Below are 24,033 nucleotides of genomic sequence, written 5' to 3'. Positions count from 1 at the left end.
ATGAACCCAGGCGTTCGGGTTGGCTTGGTTCGGTCACTCGTATGCTGAAAATACTTTGTATACCGAGGCAAAATTTCAGCTCTTAAGGCAAAGATTTGTGAAGCGGGCAGTTCGTATGCCAAGGTAGCACTGTATCAGATTCCCATGCCTTCGTAAGTCATGAGCACAACATACTGTACTGTACTATCTCATTCAGAGAGTATTTTCTTTACCCCATTGTCACCTGAGGGACACCGTAGTGAGGTGTTTAAAAAGCCAACTACATAATGCTGCAGTGCTTGATCCAATCACATCACAGTAGTACTGTACTTACTAACCAAAATGCCAACATAACTCTAATGGATCAGGTCAGTACAGTGGTAGACCTGAGGGGCTTTTTTCAATTTATTTGAAGAGGTTTCACACTCTAGTGAGGTAAGCTTGATTTAATAAACTAGCAGGGGATAATAATGTAGCTTCAAAAGTAAATTTCTAAAAGTAAATATTTTTCGACAGGTGTGCTGTTTTTTAATTATTTTTTAATTTTTTAGATATATTATTTTTTTTTAACACTATCACATCAGTAACATAACCATCTCCTCCCATTAGCCTCGCGCATGCGCAGTGCGCCTTGTTTCCACAATGACGTTGCCTAGTCTATGGTCGCCTGTTTTGTTTGGCACTCCCTAGTTTTGTTCCTTCGAGCCGGCGTTTAAAAGTCTGCCCCGGAGAAACCATGGCCGAAGAGGCCTCGGGAGACGCCCGGCCGCCCGAACATGACGGTAAGACCCGAGGGACGCTCAAACGCTCGCATTTTCGCCTTGTTCTCGGTCGACTCCCCTCTCCGTAGGCCTGCGGGCCTGTGCGCGTCCCCGGCCTCGGCGGCGCGCAATAAGCCGGTGACGCGCTCGCGCTTAGCCGCTCGCGTTTCACCTTACAGCTTTATTGTGTTTAAAGTTTATTATTTCGAGTTTCGTTTTTCTTTTAAGCGTGACTATTCTTAGCCAGTGCACGTGTACACACATCAGTGGTTCTTAGCATTAGCCTGCGCGCTAACAGTAAGCAGTGGCAGTTGCAGGCGCGAGGCAGAGCTGTCACCCGGCTCGTGAACTTTGACAGCATCGATTTCATTCCAGATCACCAGGGCTCGTGCACTGATGCGTGGTCTCTGCGTGGTCTGTGCATGCTCACTGTGTCAGTTTAACTGATGTCAGAGCAAACCCACAGCAACCTGGTGCATTTTAGAGATTGCACTTGTATCTAGATGTGCAATATACTGTGGTCAATGCCCTTTTTAGTGCAGCTCATCTGTATAAATAGGAGGTTTTGTCTGTGCATAGGTCAAAACTCATTGTTTTTTTTCCAGTAATATCTTGACGCTTCATATACCCGAAACCAGTCTTGGTTAATTTTCTGTTTGCATATCTGTAAGTCTGTCCAGCCAGAATATGTTACAGCATCACACAAAACTGTCTGGACAGAATTTAATAAAACTTCCCCAGGACTGTACTTAAGTTTTTCCTTGAAGTTAAACCTGTGTCATGAATAAAATCCAAATGTTCGATTCCTGGCCAGGCTCAATTCCAGTCTCTGTGTACTCTATGGAGTTTGCATGTTCTCCCCGTGCTTGGTGGGTTTCCTTCAGGTACTCCGGTTTCCTCCCACAGTCCAAAGATATGCAGGTTAGGCTAGATGTCTGGAAGCAAGCGTTTAAAGGCTGTGAAACTGGTGCTGCTAAGATGCATTGAGCAATAACGATGGAAACAAAAGTGAGAATAATTGAGAGAGTGGAGCGAAGTGAGAAGGTGGCAGACGTCACTCATTCTTTTAACATGAATCATCGTTCAACTATCGGCAAGGTTTTATAGAACGAGGACGTGATCATGGAACATGTTGGTTGTATACTGTGTATAGGCAGTTGTGTTAATATCCCTGTACCTCGACAATGTTTGTTGGACTTGCAGAAAGATCTGCGTAAAGTTTAACCTGAACTCAGAATCTTGAGCAACAGCGATGTTATGAACCGGATTTAATAATAATCTACCAATAAATATTAATTAGAAAAGCTAAACAAATTTTTTTTACTGGGATTACTTTATATTCTCACCGCTGAAATATCGGCGATGAAGTGGTACAAGTGAATTTTAACCCACTGGAGTCGTTTTAAGACAAAACTTCATTTTTATCATTGATATAATTTTTTATTTCTCATCTGGGATTCACTCTTCGATTACCGAACAGGAAGTGTATTTGACTGACGACGAAAGAAGTACAACTTACCATAAAACAAGGCATGAGATACTCAACCTTACAAAATTTTATTTCTTTGTATTAATAAGTTAGAGAGTTCTGCTGTACAGAAAGACAGACAGACATGTACATGGGCTTCAACCTGAAATAATAATAATCTCACTGATTACATTAAAGCTAAACAGATTTTTTGTTTTGTTTTAATCTTTTAACTATTTTAATGACGCATACTTCAGCTAGTAAACTATAATATGATCCTGACCCTGGGTCTGTAATGATTAAAAAATAAAATAAAAAAAAAACACACACACACACGCGCACTTGTTTGTCACCTTGCACATCACATGAAACCCATTAAAGGAGCGGCTCATGACGTTCTTTCACACACAGACAGTATAACTGTTTTAAGGCGATTAAGTTATGATTTTAATGTCATGCTACCCTTGATTTTTACATGTAACCTGTTGAAATCTAGATAGCAAGCACAGGGAATGTTTAACCTGAGAGTGCAGAAGCAGTGAGCATTAATTGGAAGTAAAATGTGCTCCACCTTGACCTACAATTTCTTTTTACACACATGCATCAGCTTTTTTTAAGTTGATGCAAACCACAATGTGCACAATGGCACGCAAATTGGCATCTGCTGCTCTGTGTTGTGGAATATGTCATCCCGTGATCATTAGAGCGATAAAGTAGACTAACGTATTCACGGCAACACTACCAGCATCAATGATGCATCGTTAGTCGACTCTCAAGACCAGGAACACTTTAAAAATAAAACTTGTGCAATATTTTCTATTGCACCATTTAAAAACAAAAACAAATCATGTCCTGTTTTGTGCTCCACTGTCGTCATATGAGCACTAGGGTATATTTTCTCTGCTAAATTCTGCGTACACGAGGTCTACTGTCCTGGTTCAAGACATTAATCAGGCTTAAAATTCATCAGCTGCTATTAAACAGAAACGAACAAGAGTTTGGGAAATAAGAGTTTAGGTCTCAGTTTGACTGGACGTGACCTGAAAAATGCCTATTTTGAGTGGCGCAAAAATGCATTTTTATGGCGTTACGTTATCAACAATTGCGCACGTTAAAAGCCTTAGATCTGCCTTTTTGTCCAATCTGCAGCTGAATTAGTCTTAGACCCACTCATCATTACACACACTTACACCAGTTTTAATTATGCCGACTGACAGAGATGCGTGCTGCTTAGTAACATTTAGCTTTTTTGTTTAAATTCAGTTTAAGGTGGCCCCCGAATGGCACATGGTAAAGTGCTCGGTCTATCACCTGGAGACCGCTGGTTCGATCCCCGGGTGATGCTGTAGCATCTCGCAGCCAAGTGAGCCTAGAGAGAGCCGATTTGCCGAGCTCTCTCAACGGGGTGGCATTAATTACAGCTCTACAGCCAATCAGGTGCAACGGTGTGTGTGCATCACGAGGTTTGGAAGAAACGCGTGCTTATTAAGGAAACACGCTTGGAGGAAACACGCCTTATTGTGAGAGCCCCCTAGTGATGGGGAGGAATTTTTTTTTTTAAGGTTTAAAATTATAACAAAATCAGGGAAAATGTAATATTGAATCAGGATCTTTATAAAATCATGATACTTATTGATTTGCAATTTTAAACCAATTGGTACCGAGGTATCGGTATAATATCATATCGGGAGGTGACTGGTGATGCAGGGTGCATTATTCTTGGTGTTGTGTCAGAAATTAGTCTTTGTTTCAATTCTCGATTTTTCAAGACACTTGACAGTCATGTGGAAAAGGGAGGGGATGCGGGATGGTTGTTTACTTGAAAACATTCCCAGATTGCTATATCAGACACACACACACACACAGTGTAACACCATAAGTTCATGATTCAGTCACACAACTCAGTCGCTTCTCTCATCTCGCGTCCCCATTTACGGCGTCCTGCTGTCACTCACATGACGTGTAAGACGGAGACAGACGAGTCGGTTTACTTGGAGAAGTCGGAGTAGTATGTTATTATGTTTCGTGCCGAAAACCTGAGTGTAAATCTGTGTTTTCTGCTCAGGTTTATACTCTTACTTACTTATAAACTCAAACTCTTACTCGTACAGGGTTACATTCCTTCTGATTGGCTCTATTAAGGCTCACTGTGTCTCCGCAATGCGTACGTGTCAAACCATTACGTTCACTTCTCTTGTGATTATCATCACACGCATTCACTCGTCTGCCTTCACATGCGTGTGAACTTGAGAAACATCCAATTCTTAATCCATATGGTTTGATATGATGTTGGCCCCGCCCCCTTTGCAGCTATAACACTTCAACTCTTCTGTGAACGCTTTCCACAAGGTTTAGAAGTGTGTTCATGGGAATTTTTGACCATTTTTCCAAAAGCACATTTGGGAGGTCAGACTTTAAGAAAATTCTTAGAATTATGACATTTTCTTAGAATGTACCCTTAAGTTTAGGACTAAATCTTAGTAAGGATAAAAATAATTTACGAAACATAATTTACCCCTAAAAACAGCTCCTAAGGTCAAATTGTTAAGAGTAGAAAGGAGGACTTTTAAGAGGCTTAAGAGTTCCTATAGCAGAGGACAAAAGGTGGAAAGAAGAAATATTCTCCTAACACAATTTTACTTTCTTAGTCTTTTACTTCCATACCATCCAAAAGTGCAACTTAAATAAACTGTCCTGCAATTCTGTAAATTGGTAAAAGCTGAACTATTTTGCTTTCATCAATCTGAAATGGATCACAAGTAATAAAATCAGTTTGGGGAAAAAAAAAATGTAAGAACTTAAATATAGTAACTACTGTGTGGAAATTGGTCGCTTCAAAAGTATTTAAACATTTTTAACATTTGGCTGTTTTAATGAACTTTAGGATATTTATCCTATAAAAGAAACTTCGCGTAAAGTAGTCTGTGATCATGATTATACAATTTCTTCATATACAAACATTATAATTTTACTGTCTATTCTATTATCATATATTCTAGTCCTTAAATCACAGTCCTTGAATTGCTGCACTATCCCTAGCAACGGGGTCAACCTCACCTCCTCCTCACTAAGATAAAGGTTTTTGTACTTCCCTTACTCAGAGTTTCTCTGTGAAGTTTCCTTAATCACTTTTAGTCTAGGACTTCCAGCTAGGACTTTTTTAAGCTAAGATAGGAGCTCTCTGAGAGAATTCTAAGAAGCTTTGTGAACACGGGCCCTGGTCTGTACATAAAAATTAAAAGGCACAAGTGTGAGAAAGTTACCAGAAGACCTCTGGCATCCTCTCCAGCACACACAAAAAGAACGCCATATCCATAAACGCCTTCGAAAACATTTCTGCAGAAATGAAACTTCTATACTATAAAGAGTAACAACATGAACACAGTCAAATATTTGGTGTGAAAACTTTTGCTTGAAAATAATCAGTGGTGTTAGATACAGATTTGTGTAGTTTTATAGGTAAATATTTTATAAGTAGGTTTTACTGAGTGGGCTGGAGTTCTTTTGGTAACTTAACACACTTGATCCTTTTTAGTTTAACGCAAAACCCAGAAGTGTACGTTTTTGTGTGTGTTTTTTTTTATTTATTTATTATTGATATTGTCTAAAAAAACGCAGGAGTAACGGTTTTAATAACATTGAAGAATTACTTATAAACTGTTACACTGAATGGTTAAAAGTTTGTGGACGCCTGGCTAACACTATGACCACCCGTCTTATATTAAGCATGTCTCCGTTGTGCCACCAACACCACCTGACTTGCTGAGTTCTGGTCTCCACTAGATGTCTGAAGGTGTGATGTGGTTTTCAGATGCTCACATCCCCATTGTAGGTGCGTGGTATGTGGTTAGCGTTAGCATTGCACCATTGTTAATTTTTTCAGCAATGTGAGCTACAATAGCTCTTCACTCCACATGTAAATCAGTGAGCCTTGGATGTCCTTGCACATCATTTATTATCTGCTCTTTGCACAAGGACTGTGTTTATTTATATATATATATATATATATATATATATATATATATATATATATATATATATACACACAGCAAAGACAACAAAGGAGTGGCTTAAAAAGAATCACATTAAGGTCATGGAGTGGCCTAGTCAGTCTCCAGACCTTAATCCAATAGAAAACCTATGGAGGGAGCTGAAGCTCAAAGTTGCACTGAGACAGCCTCGAAACCTTAGTGATTTAAAGATGATCTGCAAAGAGGAGTGGACCAAAATTCCTCTAAACTTGGTCATCAATTACAAGAAACGTTTGATCGGTCACTGTTAAAATAAACCTACTATTAAAATGATGAATGACTAAGACTTTTCATTTCTTTGTTATTGGACAAACTTAAAAAATCAGCGAGGGGTCAAATAATTATTTCCTCCACTCTGTTTATATATTCGCTGTTAAATACAAGAAATGTTTACTGTTTTCATCTTACTACCTCGACTCCTCAGTGTTGGATTGTGTCATGTTTGTCACGTTGTCGCTCTTGGTTGCAAATTTGCAAGTGGACTTCATGTTGTCTTGTTGCCTTTTTTGTAAGGTACTTGGTTCTGTTGATCTATTTTGTCTGATCTAATTAGGTGTCTTAGTTAGCTTGTTAGTTCTTGTTAACTTATGTTCCTGGAGGAACGTTGGTTCGTTTTACTGTGTACTGAACTTTATATGCTTAAAATGACAACAAAAGCCTCCTTGACTTGACTTGATTTGTCCTTGACCATGTTGCTGGTTCACCAGTTTTCCTTCCTTGGGTCACTTTTGGTATGTTCTGCCCACCGCAGACTGGGAACATCCCACAAGAGCTGCAGTTTTGGAGGCGTTCTGACCCAGTCGTCTAGCCAACACAATTTGTTCTTGTCAAGGTCGCACAAATCCTTAGACTTGCCCGTTTTTTTTCCATTGTTTTCAACACATTTAGGGACAAAATGGTCATGTGTTGCCTAATACATCCCATCCACTTTATTGTAGTTTATTGTCGTATTCCTCAAAATTGCTACAAATTGCACAGGATGTCGCTGTAGCTCTAGCATTACACTTTCTCTTCACTTCAACTAAAGTGTTTTACGAAGTAAGGTACATGAAGAAGAAGAAGAGGCTGGAGTGGAAGAGCTCGAGTGGTCTGCACTCAAACCCATGATGAACTGGAATGCTCTCTGCACCACCATGTCTCCTCATCCAACATTCCTAATGCCCTCATTTCTCAAAAATGTCATGTAGAGAGTTCTCAGAAGAATGGAGGATGTTAGAACAGCAAAAGAGCGAATAAGTTTGCAATGAGATGTTCAGAAATCTGGGATGTAAAACTGATTTTTTTTTTTTTTTTTTTTTTTGCCTGTATAGCGCATTAGAGTTTGGGAGTCAAGTGATAAGTTGAACCTTGTTAATCTGGTCGCAGTGTTGAGTTCGAGTAGCGTCCACACATCATGTGGAGCAAACCAGGGTTTGAGTGAAGCAATAACCAGATTAATGTTTTTTCAACAAATTTACCCTATAATTGTGGCCAATCCACCACAAGTCTTTTTTTAAAGGTTTTTATTTTTATGTTGTTGTTGAAGGCAATACTAGGACACAATGAAATCTGAATAAACTGCTGAAAACTTGATTGATGATCTCAGACGATGTTTCCTTGCTGCCGCAGGGCTTCTCCAGCAGCGTATTGAAGCTCTGGAGCAGGAGCGGGCCGAGTACCTCAGGGTCAAGCAGCAGCTGGAGATGGAGTTCAACCAGAAGCGTGCCAAGTTCAAGGAGCTCTATTTGTCTAAAGAAGGTGAGTGCGATCGTAAGTGCCCCGGGTTTCTATCAAAGTCAGTAAGCAAATTGAAATCATGTAATGGTTCCATCTAGCATGCTAAGAGTTGTGTATGTACGTAAAGAAAAAGAGATTTTGACCCTGTCGATGGCTCGGATTTAGGAGGTCCTAAGTTTCATTCTCATGACCTTCTAAGCGCTTTCTCATTGCATTGTCGTCTGGAACACGTGCAGCGCTCTGGATGACAACGTTATAACTCCTGAGGTGATACGGATTCGTTTTAAGATTCAGGTTTGAACAAAATGGCCGACACCACCACAGTCCCTCTTTTTTTAAAAAGATAAAAAAATGTTTACTCGTCAAGATAACTTTTTTTTTACAAAGAGTTACAATCCACAGAAGCTCTGACCTCTGATGGTATAAAAATCTCCTAGATTGTTGTTTTGCCTTAATAACTCCAAATTCAACATCTTGTTATTTGGAGTTAGCTTGTAAAATTCAACATATCTGATTATTCATCACCACCGTCTGTTCATAACTGGAGCTATGAGGTGGCAGGCAGCAGAGCAGTGATGTATTAAATAAAAACTTCATTCCGTTCATTCGTCCGTGTGAGAGCCAAAACAAATAAAAAATCAAGTTCAGGTAGAATAGAAGCTTAGCCTGCATTATTACCATTTATGTTAAAATAAATAATAAATCCCTTACAATTTCTTTTTCCCTCATTTCATTATTATTGTTACGCCGGCCTTTCAACCTCAGCCGCATTTTAGCGGGACGGACGGATGTGCCAATTTGTGCTAATGGCCTGGCAAACGTTAGAAATGATGTTTGCCTTCAAACGCCGCGCCCCGAGAGATTCACACTTTGTATCTCTGGTCGTGGTGACATTTTCCCGAAAGCCCGTTTTTAACATTTCGTCTCGTTAAAAAGGCCGAGGCGAAGACTGATGGCGCCTGGCTGCCAAAAATCTAAACTCGTGAGACAAAATGAAAGTGCTTCCCCCTTTTTTACTGGCATGTTTAAGCTTGACTGTTCATCTCCAATACGCAAATCAGTGCTCAGGTGATTTCCTGGGCTACTCTGGATATCGTCAAGTATGACGGATACTGAGCTATACTGACAATTTTTATTTATTTTTTCTCTTTTTTTGTTATTATTATTCCTTGATTTGGCACATCAGTGGAGCTGAAGAATCAAAAGGCGTCTCTGGAGAGTGCCCAGGCAGAGCTGAGTCACGTGCAGACCCAGCTGGCCGAGGCCAAGGCCGAGATGGAGAACATCAAAGCCGTGGCCACCGTCTCAGAGAGCACCAAGCAGGAAGCCATCGATCAGGTCAAGCAGCAGTGGCAGGAGGAGGTGGCGTCCTTACAGGCCATCATGAAAGGTAAGGGGTTCGTTTTTTGTTCAAGTCCCTTCAGGCGGATTAAAGAAAAGTATAACATTTTACTCTGATACTGTGACATCATCATCATGACTTAATGTTTGATTATGCACTTTATAACATTGTCTGGTTGTGGAGGTAACGTTACTGAGGACGATTCCCCTGCTATGTATACCGCAGCACTTTCTGGTTTCAGGTACTAACAATATGCGATCTGTGTTAAGACACGTTGCGGGAATACGAGGTGCAGTTCCATCAGCAACTAGAGCAGGAGCGCACGCAGTGGGCGCAGTACCGCGAAGGGGTCGAGAGAGAGCTGGCCGAGCTCCGGCGTCGCCTCTCCGAGGGCCAGGTGGAGGAGAACCTAGAGAACGAGATGAAGAAGGTCAGTGAGAAGTAACATAATATTACGGTTCATTCAAGAGAACATTTTAAGAACCCGGTTTAATTTTAGTGCGCAGTGCTCATGCTTTCTCGGAATGAGAGCGAACGGAAAAAAAAAAAAAAAACACATCAAGTCACTGAGCGGAAACCGGTTTGTCCTCAGGCGCAGGAGGATGCCGAGAAACTTCGCTCTGTGGTGATGCCGATGGAGCATGAAATCGCCGCTCTGAAGGCCAAGCTGACGAGCGCAGAGGAGCGGGTGAAGGAACTCGAGGCGGCCAAGGTCGGCAATGAGGAAGCGAAAATCTTCTTTCTTTTTTTTTTTTTTTGTAACCCGTGTTAGTGTAGAAATGCCTGGGTTGACCTTCTTGTTTAAGTAGTTTGGCTTATAAAATACGATTCAACCGTAACGTATAACGTGTTCCTGCTTTTACAGGTGAAGGAGCTCAACCACGTCCTGGAGGCCGAGAAGTCATGTCGGACCGATTTGGAGATGTACGTCGCGGTCCTCAATACACAGAAATCTGTCCTCCAGGAGGATGCCGAGAAACTCCGAAAAGAGCTCCACGAAGGTGCGTCGATGACGACCCTAGTAGCTTCGAAGGTCTCGCTGCGTGTTTCCTTTAGTTAACGTTAAGCACCTGCGCCAGGCCTAATGAGATAAGCTTGTGGTTACATTTACATTTCTTTAAATAGTGCCGAATGGGTTGTGGTCCAACAGCGAGCGAAACTTCACATCCTCATTCACAAATGAAAAAGAAAAGAAAAAATCCACAATACGATTCCACAAGATTTGTTTTCTAATATTGCTAGATGGATATCAGCTAAAATAAGATTGTATGTGCGCACACAGTGTGTCACATGTTGGAGCTCGAGCGGCAGCAGCACAACCAGTTGAAGCACACCTGGCAGCGCGCCAACGACCAGTTCCTGGAGTCGCAGCGTTTGCTGATGCGGGACATGCAGCGCATCGAGAGCGTGCTGAGCTCTGAACAGCTGCGCCAGGTCGAGGAGATGAAGAGGAGGGACCAGGTACAACAGCTCAAGCGCTAAAATCTCTCATCTGTCATCAAACATCACATCTCTTCATGAACCATTATAACAATATTAATAATGCAGCCCGTTTTTATTTGTATTTAAGATGCAAATTCTGACACTGATGGATATTGATGTAGATAACGTCCTTTTTTTCTTCAGGAGGAGGATGAAAAGGAACGGCTTAGTCAGGCTCAGGAAGCTGGCGAGGACGACTGCGCCGACCACACAGAGGCCGCGGAGGACTCTTTCCTCGGCCTTTCTATAGAGGAGGTATTGAAAACATGGTAACAAAAAAATTAAAAGGAAAAAGTTGCCAAAATTGGGACCTGTTCTTCATTTTGAGCTTTTGCTTTAAAATGTGAAGCGAGCGCTGTCCCGATTATAGTTTTAAACCCTGATCCAGATTCCCTCAATCTTGCTAAATTACATATTTATGCTTTAAGGTTCAGTAATGGATAACTAACTCAAACCAGCTGGAACTGGGTCATGCTTTGTTAAACTTCCTCATTTGTTTCGTTCTCTAAGGCAAGCTATAAACACAGACACAAAAAACAAACACAACTTTGATTTCAAGTCATTCCCCTAAATTGTCTCTTCCACCAGTCCCACCTGAACCACAGCATCCACAGCTCCATACACTCGCTGGACGAGGACGGGCCGGACTCGTGCGACCCCTGTAGAGATGGCCTCCGTCGCGTCCAATCCACAGACAGCCTGGGGTCGTCCGGAAACGCCCTGCAGCCCCAAGGACTTAATCACAAAGCCAAATCAGCCAGCAACCTGGACGAGTCGGAGTTCGGCCCGCTGGTCGGGGCCGAGTACAACCCCTCTGTCGCACCCTCCATCGGCTCCCTGCCTTTCCTCCTCACCAAGGACCAGGAGAAGGCCATCAAGGCCATGACGCCCGAGCAGGAGGAGACGGCGTCGCTGCTCTCGAGCATCTCGCAGCGGCTCGACGCTACGTACCTGCCTCCAGCCGGATACCGATTGGTCAGCGACTCGGAGTGGAACCTGCTTCAGCAGGAGGTACGGGGATTAAAGTGACAGAGAATGTGTGTGTAAATGATATTATAATTAATCTGCAGTGGTGGATAAGAGGTTATGACATATGGTATTCGAACATGAATTAATACTGGGGAGAAGAACGAATGTTATCAAGAATTATCAAGAATATATTGAGTCAGAGTTAGAAGAACTAAGTTCAGGTCACATGACAAATCAAAGCTACGCTCAGTTTTTAACATGTTGTCCAATGCGGGGACATTTACACTCTGTGGTACTTTTTTTTTTTTTTTTTTTTTTTACATCTGTTAATATTGTTAAAAACACATTATGTAAAACTGATAACGACTCTTTGATAACTGGTAACGTGTGTGTGTGTGTGTGTGTGTGTGTGTGTATCTTGATCTGGCGGGCAGCTGAAGAACGCAGGGAGGAAGTTGGGTCGCCGCTGTGACATGTGCTCCAATTACGAGAAGCAGCTTCAGGTCATTCAGGGGCAAGAGGCGGAGACGCGAGATCAGGTCAGACTCATAGTTCTATTTTTTCTTTCTTTTCTTTTTTTTAAACACAAAACACCAGTAACATTTTATCGTCCTGTTGTAAACCGTTAGTGGAATGTTTCTCCATTTTCCTCCCGAGCCACTTTCCGTCTCTAATCTTAATCTAAACACACGTATTATATAAACACTGAGCCTGACGCTGCTCCGTCTTGGTCCTGTTCAGGTGAAGAAGCTGCAGGCCATGCTTCGGCAGGCCAACGACCAGCTAGAGAGGACGATGAGCGAGAAGCAGGAGTTGGAAGACTCGTTGAAGCAGGGTCATGAAGAAACCAACACTAAGGTAGGAAGCGTTTGGGGTCGCGCCGAGACGGAAAGATTCCACCTTGTCCTCGTTTAGCAGTGATTAAAAATCATACATGCGTGAATGGAACGAGAGCAGTCACCGTGCTGAGTCACAGCGTTCATCATGACTGTCTCGGTCGTCTCCCGAAGGTCTCGGCGCTGATGCAGAAGGTCCAGGAGACAGAGTCGACGCTGAGCACGCTCCAGCAAGCCTTCAGCCAGGCCAAGAGGAACACCCAGGAACAGATGGTACAGCTACATCTCTCTTTCTCTCACACACACACACACACACACACACACACACACACACACACACGTAGATAGGATAAAAGACCACTATAAATCACCCAGGGGGATTTAGTTTTAGTCCTTATTAAGGATTTACAGTGATGGCAATAAATGTGACTGAACAAAGGGTTCTGCTGTTAATTTTATAGTTAGAAGTTTTTTATACATTTTATATTGTATTATTTTTATTATTATATCCTCATTTCATATTTTATATTTCTTATTTAATAATTTAAATTTTTTATTTTTTATTGTTTTATTGCTTTATTTAAATACTGTTTTTTTTTTTGTTTTGTTTTTTTAAATTTTAAGGTTGTGCCGGTTGTAAAACATTTCACTGCATATTAAACTGTGTATGTGAATTTGAATTTGGCCCCGAATTTGAATATTTGAAATATTTCGAATAGATCATGCATGTTTGATGGAGAAGGGTGGGGAAAAATCGATTCAGTTACATAATATGATTTTTTTTTTTTATGTGACAATTCGCATATTAAATTTTTTTTTCAAATAATAAGGTTTTCATTTTACAGTGAAACCCTGGATTGTAAGTGTTCCCCAAGACGAGCAAAGATATTTAATAAATTTTGACTTGGAAAATGAACAAGTTTATGAGTACTGAGTATCATGTATCACGCTTGCTCTTCTTGTTTTGACACCGAGCGTCACATGATTGCAACTGAGCCAACGGTTTTTCTCTCTCATGTGCTGTGGAATTGTGGGTAATCGTCTCCTCTGCTGCGTCTTAGGCCGCGTCTTTTATTGGTATAATCAACATCCGTGCATGTGTTTACTGTTTACTATAACACTGTGACCACGCGTGTGCGCGTAAAACATTTTATTTTGTTTGTATGCGTGTGTGTGTGTACAGCGCGCATGTAAAGCAAAAGCAAGTCTCATTGGAGAGGTTAAAGATCCATTTTCTCTCTCTGCTAAAGACTCAGCCTAGATTTTGTGTCTGTGTGTGCGCTCGTCATTGGACACCGTGCCCCAGACACATATACACTCACTCTCTCACACACACACACACACCCACACACACTCTCTCTGCTCTACACAGAAGAGATTCTTTTTAAAGGTAAAGTGCAGATTAATGTGTTTTATTTTTACTTTACAGCAGGGATTCTGTTAGTGTGTAATTCAGAGAGTGTCATTAGAGAGATTTCTTGTTTATTTTTCCATTGAAACAGTGTTTCCGTTGTGTGCGCGCGTGTGTGAAAAGAGTGGGGGAAGGGTAACTGTGTAAGACGAAAGGGGAGGGGGTGCTTACTTTAGCGTTACACAAGGACATACACACAGCGCCTGAGCGCGCATACGGTAACACTTATCTGTCGGGATTTCTTTTTACTTTTTTTAAAGGTAAAGTGCAGGTTAATTTGTTTTTATTTTTACTTTTTGTGTTTATTATTTTTCTGTATTAGTTTTTTGGGGTTTTGGAATGAATAATTTGAGTTTCCATTATTACTTATGGGAGAAGCTGATTTGGTTTGATTTGGGAGTGTTTTGGAATACGAGCCCGCTTCCAGAACGAATTATGCTCATAATCCAAGGTTCCACTGTATATGTATGTGTTTGAGGTGGTGAAATGTTGCAGTTAATCTAAAGTCCTACAGGTGACACACTGAACTGTTCATTCAGCACAGTATCTTATAAAATTAAAATCAATAAAATTGCGCACCAAATTGCAATCAAATCGGCACGTAGTTAATGTGATAATGATGATCGGCTCCCATGCAGACGTGTTGACCTTCGGTTTAAAAGTTGAGGTTTTAACTGTGCTTGGTGCCATAAATGTCACGTTACTGGTGTGTAACAAGCACGAGAATTTATCGCCTTACTGCATTCAGCCACACCTTTACACTTTGTCTGTCATGAGGACGTATAAGATCGTATTGTGTAACTCTATTACTTCTGAAAGAGGGAAGCAGAAACTGCAGGTTGCATGCAGCACTCTTCTTAACCACAATTTATATCATATAGTTATTAATCTACACTTCTTAAGGGTCAAATTAGTTTTGAGCTATAACACACTTCTCAATGATAGCTTGTCCAAAGCAAGTTTTTACCAATCACAGTTCAAAACACAGGGGGGTGCTGAGAAACCAACACACACACACGCACAGGCATTCAAAGCAGCTGGGTGGAGCACTGAAAACTGCAGCGCTGCTCCTTGTCGTTTATACTGTAGTTAAGTCGTACATTCTTTCAGATCAGTTAGTCAAATTTGGAGACAAATCCAGTTCAGGTGTGGCAGGACGGAGTACAGCACAGTGGTACTAATACTCCTCTACATAGTACAGGTGTATTAGGACCTTAGAGTACAGGATTTGTTGCTGTTGGAGTTAGACAGAACATAGGCACTCTTAAAAAAAATAATAATAATAAAAACAGACGTCACATTTTTGTATTGACCAGTGTTTAAACAAGCCAACTAGATTTTCTCTTCACAATGTAACCTCATACAAAAAGATCCCCTCCCCCACCCACTCAGCTCTGCCCAGCTTATCTCCATAGACACTGAAACGGTTTGTTTGAAATAGGAGTGAAATGTGTGGCACGACTACAACACGGGGTTTCCACTGAGATCTCAAGGAAATAGCGAAGATTTGAACCTTTAGTTCTTGTGCTTGATTTTCTGCCTTGAAAGCTGCAGCAAAGGCAAACAATATCCAGAATAAAATAAACTGTATTTTATTTTTTATATTTCTGAAAATGATCAGTCCAAACAAAGTCCAATCTAGGCTGATTTTGTGTGTGTGTGTTTCCAGGCTGTGTTGCTGAAGTCCCGGGAACAGGTGGCTGAGGAGCTGAGCAGGTTGCAGAGAGATAACGAGAGTCTACAGGGAAAACACAGGTTTCATCTGTCGCTGCAACAGGAGGAGAATTTCCAGATGCCTGCAACCACCCAGGTACTGATGAGCTCCAGAACATAACTCTTACTGATCAGCGTGCCAGTGAAGCAAGACCTAGTAGTGGATTTATTTATTTATTTATTTATTTATTTTAATTAGACAAACTATTTGAAACTTAAGCAATAACAAATGTTACAAATATAGTTGCAAGCAATGATGAGTGGGCCCACGCACCCTGGACCCTCACCACCCGGGCACACCAGAAAGACACCGGGCACATGCATTTAAGCTGGATGTCCCATTTATATTGGCATATTTTTAGAAAGTTGGAAATTTTATGTTTAGACCTCCGAAAAGCCCCAGATGCTGGAAAACGCTATGATGTCACTCAATGTGATGTCTCTCAACGTGATGTGCCACAGAAAGTTATTAACCACTTTTCGGAGTACCCGGAGGAAACCGACCACGCACAGGGAGAACATGCAACCTCCATGCACACAGAGACTGGAATCGAGCCTGGCCGGGAATCGAACCCAGACCCTTGAGGTGCAAGGCGACAGTGCTAACCACTACACCATTAACTGCCTTCATGTTGACAGGCAATGTGAAAGTTGTTCAGCTCAGTGAGATCTAAATGTATAACGGGTTTCTCTTGCATATGTGCAACTGTGTATGAACTATGCGGCATAGTTTATACACACCTCTCATGTGAGGCCCTTGAGTCTGGAACTAAGGCACCCTAATTGCAGCAAATTCCAACCTGTTGCCAATTTTCACAAGTTTTTGTATAAGTATGTTAAAACCCCCAAATGATAAGAAAAAAATAATTCCTTGGAAGAAAATAGGGCCCTTTACACACTATGACCACATAGGGCTGATGTCATAGTTCTTGGGCCCTAAATATAACTGTTTGCTGCCCCCTAGTGTCAGTTCAGTGTCAGTGTGTTCCTTATGAAGCGGTCACTGATTGGGTTTCAGCGTAATATCATGTGCTTCTTCTCGGTGTAAGATAGTACGAGATAGTATCGGCGAGAGAGTTTTTTTTGTTTTATAAATCTCATGCTTACAGTAACACTGTTTGCTGCCCCCTAGTGGTTAAGTATGTCAGGAAAAAATTTAAGTTGACCATTTTTTTTAACAGAACTTTCATTTAAAATCAATCATATTCAGGAAATCATGATTTTTATTAGCGCTTCGATTCTCAATATCTTTTATTATAGAATCGGATCATTAATGGTTTATAAATCTAAACTCCAAAACGTTGAAGTGCGTATCGTCTGTTCACTCCATATCTATAGGAGCTTCAGTCCCTGGTGCAGCAGTATCGCGAGGACATCGTCTCAGTGCGCACGGCATCTGAGCACCTGGAAGAGAAGCTGAAGGCCGAGATCCTGTTCCTGAAGGAGCAGATCCAGGCTGAGCAATGTCTCAAAGAGAACCTGGAGGACACACTACAGCTGGAGATCGAGGGCTGCAAAGAGGAGATTGGTGAGTCTGCGTGTGTTGCGTCAGGGGTGTAGACAAAGGACACACATCCTGAAATTGTGCGAATCGAGAGATAGTATAGGTAAAATTTGCATTTGGGTAAAAGTGGAAAAATACTTGCCGTCTGGTTTCTTGCCGATTGGGCGTGTCAGGGTGGTAAAGGAAAACGGTCTTGCCTCGTCGTTTATGTATTAAATTAAAATTTAAAATTTATTTGTCACATACACAGTCATACACAGTACGATATGCAGTGAAATGCTTATACGACCCCCCCGTGACCTTATATTTAGCTTATTAATAAGAAATAAATATGAATAAAAAGAAATACAATAAAAAATACATTTAGCTAGAATAAAATAATAATATTCTGTGCAATATAGAAAAATTTAAAAAATATATATAGATTTTTGTGTAAATAAAGAAAAATGAAAAATGGGGGGGTGCAAATATGCATGAAAATGTCTTATTTAAATTGACTTGTGTGCAATGATACAAGAAATAAAATATAATATGTAATTGTGCATGAATATGTCCATAAGTGTCCATTGTTAAGATAATTATATTCTATAGGTTTATATATTATTTATATTATATATTTTATATTTCAGTCTTTAGATGGCGTTAAGATGCGTCGCGTAATGTAGTGGAGTATAAAGTACAGTATTATACATTGCAGAGTCTCATGAAGATAAAGTCTTTCAAAATGAAAATACTTCAGTAAAATACAGATACTTAAACAGTAACAGTTTGCACGTAGCTTGTTTCCATGCAGCACTCGCAGGATTAGACGTACAAATTAGTTTAGATTAGTTTTCTCAGTTTGCTGCCCCCTAGTGGTCATTAGAGAAGGTTTTTGTTGCATTTGTTTGACAAACCTTAAATTTTCTTTGTTTTTTGTTTTAGTTTTTTTGTCATCTGAAACATTGCGCAAGCACTATGTGTTTGAGGTTGCGGATTTGTTTATATATTAATTTTTTTGTTTTTTTATTTTATAAATAAACACCAAAACAAAGGCAGTTCCTCTCATCTGTTCTGATTCAAATCTTTGTTTTTCCCCTTCTCCCTCCATTTGGGGACATGTGTTCAGACATACTGGAAGGTATGACTCACTGGCTGACTGTAGTACGTGTGTGTCTAGACTGTCTGTCTCCACTGGTAGCTCTAATGCCATCTTAACGCTCGCCGTACCCAGACTAACATCACCTTAACCTCATCCCACATCTAGACATGTACAGTATGGCTGTGTGTTCGGACCGAGTCCTTGTGTAGCATGTCGATGTGTGTGTGTTTTGTAAATCACCGATGACATTAATTTCAAGTGTTTGTTTTCATGTCATCTTACTGTACGATGTATTACAGGACAAGGTTATGGTGCGTTAATAGCTCGCAGAAGGAAGGGAAGTTTATGGGGTGGTAATTTTTTACAGAAGACTTGTGTAATAACGTGTACATTACAACTTTATGTAGCAGGAGTTTAATAGGTAAAGAGGGAAAAACACACCAGTGCGAGGACAATAATTAACGTGTAATGTAATGAACTAATATTTAGCCAGCACTAATGCCTGCAGTGTTCTCGGCTTTAGATTTAGGGCAAGTTTATTCGCAGTGTCGAGTAGCCTAGTGCTTGCTTTACCTAAATCCTGACTTCTGATCTTTTCTTCCAGCGTCTTTCTCCAGTCTGAAGACGGAGTTGGAGCGAGTCAAGACTGAAAAAGAGCAGGTAAAGAACCTCTCCGATCTAGCTGAGCTGAGTGAAAGTGTAATCATTGGGCTGATCCTGAGCTGTTCTGCTCTGTCCTGAACAGCTAGAGAGCAGCCTGGAGGAGAAGAGCCGGACATTAGAGAGCGTCCAGGGTCTGAGAAGCAGGTTGGAGGAACAGCTCAAAGACGCACTCTCCAGCAAGGTCAGAGAGCGACAGAAAGGAATCGTTTAAAACAGTTTCCACTCGGATTCTTGCTGTTTTTGGTTCTAGATCGCTAACGTGGACAATTTCACAAGACGCCGATTTGCATAATTCTAACTCCTCGCCCATTAATTTGCTGACTTTGAAAAAATGTCTTTAAATACTCATTGCATCCATATTGGAAACTAGCATACGAGGTGCGACTAGCCAATCAGATTACAGTAGACCACCGGAATTCTCAGGGGTTACGTTCATAGAGCACCTGCGAATTGGGAACAAAAGGCAAATTTGGGGTGTTAATAAAATAAATTTAATTACATTTAAAACTCTGCTTAATACATTACCCTTGTAAAGGTCACTTTGTATATACTGTACAGTACTGTTCTGCTGCGTCTCCCGCAGTGCTAGAATGTAAAATACAGATGTTACCCCTACTGTATGTGTACAGTAATTTATGCAAGCATGTTTTCTTTGGTATCAGTACTGTAGGGTGAATACGATAATAATTAATTATTAATAATTGTAATAATAATTCACTGTACCAAGCCGTGTTTTCCGCTTTGTGTTCTCTACAGTACAAAAAAAATGATACAGTATAATATTTTATATGGAACCTTGGCTGAATTTACGTTAATATGTACAGTATGTTACAAAATTAGTAAAGAATATTGTTCTTAATAGTTTAGAGTTTAAAAAAAACGCAAAAAAAAATATTCGGAGGATATTTTGCAGTTTTCTCTAAAATTGCGGGAGTTTCGGTGAACAATCATTAGTCTTCGCGGGGGGTCGACTTAAAAGCCTTCAAGATTCTGAACTCTACAAGGGGCGTTCAACTCAAACTGGGATTTGTAATTACATTTCTTGTGAATAGGCATAAAACCGATTGACGTTTACTTCATACAGTATGGTGATGAGTCTCAGTCACTAAACATTTGAATGCCGCAAATGGTTTACAGAATGATGATCCTGAACCAACTGCAGTCGTTCCTGTAAGCATTCAGCAAGTGAAACTTCTGATCTTTGAAAATTGACAGACACCAAATGCCGGAAGAGGCGCAACTCGTCTGTAGGAACTGTATACGCAATCAATTTCCAGTACCACTTACACATTACAGGAACTCGGCTAGAAATCGTTGTCACACCCCCTATACAGCCCTTACCAGGTTTAAAGCCATTCCAACACGTTTGGGCCACTCTAGGGGGTTTCTGGAGAAGTGAAGCAGGAATCTGATCATGGCTCTGGCGTACTGAGAAAACCTTCTACCTTGATGGTATCCCAGCTCTAGTAAAACACAGGGATAAGTGTGTTATTGTAGCAGGGGATTATATAAAGAAAGAAAGGTAGTGTGAAAGGAACTGTGCTGTGCTGTTTTGTGCAATCAAAAATCCCGGTTTGATTTGAACGACCTTAGCATATAAAACAATGTGAATTTTAACATCTAGACATGGTATTTTAAAAAGTTTTTCAAGTGTACTCTGAGATGTCTGGACAAGATTTCAGCCATGTTTGTTCATCGTTTGGTGTAATGAAAAGAAATGTAAAAAATGTAAAAAAACAAAAATCTGTTATTCTGCACAAGACGCAAGATAAGCCCTAACAGAAACGATTAGCGTATGCCAAATCCCACCTTCTGACCTCAAACCACTGATAAATCAATATATATCAAATAAATGTCAAGGAGAATGGGAACTGTACCAAAACAAAAAAATTATTAGAAATAAACCCAGTGGTTGAAAAAAAAAAAAAAGCTTTTACCCCTTCGAATCAAGAACTGACCAGGTCGTATATAGGGCTGCAACAACGAATCGATTAAAATCAAGTACTAAAAAGTTGGCAACGGATTTCATAATCAATTCGTTGTGTCGCACGACGTGGAGACATTTGATTATTAAAAAAAACTTTAGCTGAACGCGGAGCGGAGTGAACACACTCGATCTTGCGCACTCATGGATATGAGGCTTTACTCACTTTTTTCAACACACTGCTATTATTTTGAACACCACTGTATAATTAAAACAAACAATCCAAGTCAATTAAATCTGACTGACTGAAGAGAGACCTCATTCTCATCACTAGTGCAATCTAACTTCCTGTTCGATGACACGAGCGACCTGTGTGATGTGTTGTAACCGATGGCTGATGGAATCCAAACCTTCGGGCATTTAATCGTGTTCGACTTTCTTTCAACAGACTGCCCTGGAGAGTCAGGTGTTCGAAGAGAAGGACAAAGCGCAGAGGTTACAGACCGAGCTGGACGTCAGCGAGCAGGTCCAGAGAGACTTTGTTAAACTTTCACAGACTCTCCAGGTAAACATCACTCGGTCTGTCGGAGCACGCCGAACCAAACTGTTTACTTTCATACCTGTTTAATTCAACCTCAGGTGACCTTCATCATTCCTCATCTTTTTTCTTCTTCTCAGGTCCAGCTGGAGAGAATCCGTCAGGCGGACTCTTTAGAGCGAATCCGCGCCATCCTCAACGACACCAACCTGACAGACATCAGCCAGCTTCCTGAGACATGATAACGCTCATCACATCATCCAGGATCCTTCTTTTTTTCCCTAACTTCTCTCTCTCTCTCTCACACACACACACACACACTGTTATCCCTCTGTTTCTCAGATCTCCCAACACCTCACCTCCAGAGGGTCTGGACACCAACATGAGGTTTAAAAAAAACAAACACTCCAAATTTAAGGAAGAAAAAAAAAGAAGACCATGAAGGCTGCCATGTGACAGAACACTACGACTATTTACTACAGCTCTTAGAGCATGTGACTAAATGTGAAGCGCCCGTGTTTGGCTTTCCCATCATGCTTCACTCCTCACGCTATCTATCCCTCGCCTGCTTTCTTCTTTCTTACTCCTGCACCACCTGCTGCGCCTTAAAAGAGAGAGAGGACTTATGAAGGATCTGCTTGTAGTATTTGTACATATATGTGCGTGTGTGTGTATACAGAATATATGTATATCGCGTTAAGTTAATTAATTCCGCCCCGTTTCCGTGCGTCCGCGACTCATTTCACGATTATAACCCGTGCTGCGTCAGTATTTCGCATTCCATTTCTCTCTCTTTCTATTGAAGATGGAAAAAAAGCTGAGCGGACAAACCGAGGACCTCGGAAGCGCTCAGACGAGCGCCTGCGTTTTTTTTTTTTGTTGTTGTGGTCTGATGACGTTTGGATGTTTTTTTTTCTCCTGCGCCCTCCTTCTTTCTTTTTTCAAAATCGTTTCTGTCATCGTTTCACGACAAACTGAAACCTGAAATCCGCTGCTACTGAGGTGTACCATGTTGATCGTTGTTTTATATATATTTATATATATCGGAGAAGTGATAATGTGTTCTGAATCAAATGCAAACCATGTGAGGGTTGAGTCGAGTCAAAAATAAGAAAAAACAGGACTGTATATTGTCCTGAATTAGATCTTGATCAGTTCCGGGGAGGACAAAGAAATAAAAATAAAAGTAAATAAAAGAGCTAATGTAATGTTAGTGTATGTATGTAAATTTCAGGAGGGAGAGAGAAAAAAAAAAACTGTTCTTGTCTATTAGTGCACACTAAATTATCAGAAACAGTAAAATCCCATGTGTGTAGTACGGCAGGTGGTGAAATCCTGCAGCGTTGAGAGAAAAATCATATTTTGTTTAAATTCTAAATGTAAAAAAAAAAAAACGCTAAAAGTCCAGACATCGTCTGGCGATTTGTCCACTCCTGTCTGAGATTCACTTTTTGTAAAACCAGATTATGTGGCAATAACTGACATAAATCATTTGCGTAACGTTGCATATAGCGCGACTGCGGTCTTTTTTTTCCCTGGAAATTGCAGTTACCATCAGTGTTGTGTGTCAACCCATACCAACGCAACCTGGCTGAAACGCGGCTTCTTTTCTTCCTTCTCCTGTTAAAACGGGAGCGTCTAGACGACACCGGTTTACACAGACACTCCTGGTCCGATGTGAGCCCCACATCCTGGCCTGGAGTGTCTATTTTTTTTTTTTATTATTAATTAATTGTGTCATCGTTACCTTTTTAATCCATATCCAACTCTGCAACACTCAACACACTCAAAACACTCGCTGCTTCCCGGGTCAAGTCGACTCCGTAAGAACGTACATCCCTCATCAAATCCCTCCCCGAGACACAATGAACTTTCATCTACTTTCTAACTACGTTTTAAGAATCCCAGACACTTAAAACGACAAAGTGTAATCATGTGTGGGTTGAAACCGGGTGACGAGTCCATTTTTCTCCCTTCCCCTCTAATTCAGTACGATTTTATGGTTCTAATTGCTTTGTGGAGAAAACAAAAAAAAACACAAACGTAGTTTATCAACGATGTTAACGGTTCTCGTTTTGTTCGCATGGAAGATTTATATACTGTACTGTGTACATATCTCTGTACAGATCTAATAAACCAAACTGTACTTCAAGCACAACTTGACGGGCTGATTTGATTCGATTCATCATCGCACACTTTATTTGTGATAAATACATACAGTACAGATAATCTACTGTGTATATAGGACTCTGAAGGAAGACCAAGAAAAATAAATGACCCTTCAGCTTTGATGACATCTGCTCATTCGGTCACTCAAGCATAATCTGTTAAAGCTTGCAGGAGGAAGTGAAAGCTTGTACTATACTACAATGCCAGGTGTTGATTAAAAAATGAATAAATATGAGCGAGAGTCAAAGATTTTCCGCACTTTGGCTGTAGAATTTATTTGAATTAACATTTAGAGAAGACAAAGACATAACTTTTCAACATAATCTCCATGCCTTTTTTTTTTTTGGACAATTTGACAAGATTTTGTATTCCCTCGTAAAAAAAAAATATATATATATATTGAGCTGTAAGCCACGAATGCACTGCTGTCTTCGGTTCTTCGTCTG

The 24,033-nt window shown here is 40.6% G+C and overlaps 1 protein-coding gene across 1 annotated transcript; it reads left to right on the top strand.

Annotated features, from left to right (window-relative positions):
- Positions 1-622: 622 nt before the first annotated feature.
- On the top strand, positions 623-23,576 carry rabep1 (rabaptin, RAB GTPase binding effector protein 1). Its single transcript, XM_053484833.1, has 18 exons — positions 623-761; positions 7,848-7,976; positions 9,142-9,345; positions 9,567-9,727; positions 9,890-10,009; positions 10,163-10,298; positions 10,580-10,758; positions 10,924-11,034; positions 11,368-11,790; positions 12,183-12,287; positions 12,490-12,606; positions 12,759-12,857; positions 15,665-15,805; positions 17,047-17,236; positions 18,898-18,953; positions 19,039-19,137; positions 21,329-21,445; positions 21,559-23,576. The coding sequence occupies exons 1-18, from the start codon at positions 716-718 to the stop codon at positions 21,658-21,660; spliced, it is 2,535 nt and encodes an 844-aa protein (XP_053340808.1). The 5' UTR covers positions 623-715; the 3' UTR covers positions 21,661-23,576.
- The last annotated feature ends 457 nt before the right edge of the window (positions 23,577-24,033 follow it).

The sequence above is a fragment of the Clarias gariepinus genome, chromosome 24 (assembly GCF_024256425.1).
Source record: "Clarias gariepinus isolate MV-2021 ecotype Netherlands chromosome 24, CGAR_prim_01v2, whole genome shotgun sequence".
Taxonomy (NCBI): domain Eukaryota; kingdom Metazoa; phylum Chordata; class Actinopteri; order Siluriformes; family Clariidae; genus Clarias; species Clarias gariepinus.
Note: the sequence above shows the minus strand (reverse complement) of the source record. Positions and strands in the feature narration are given on the sequence as shown.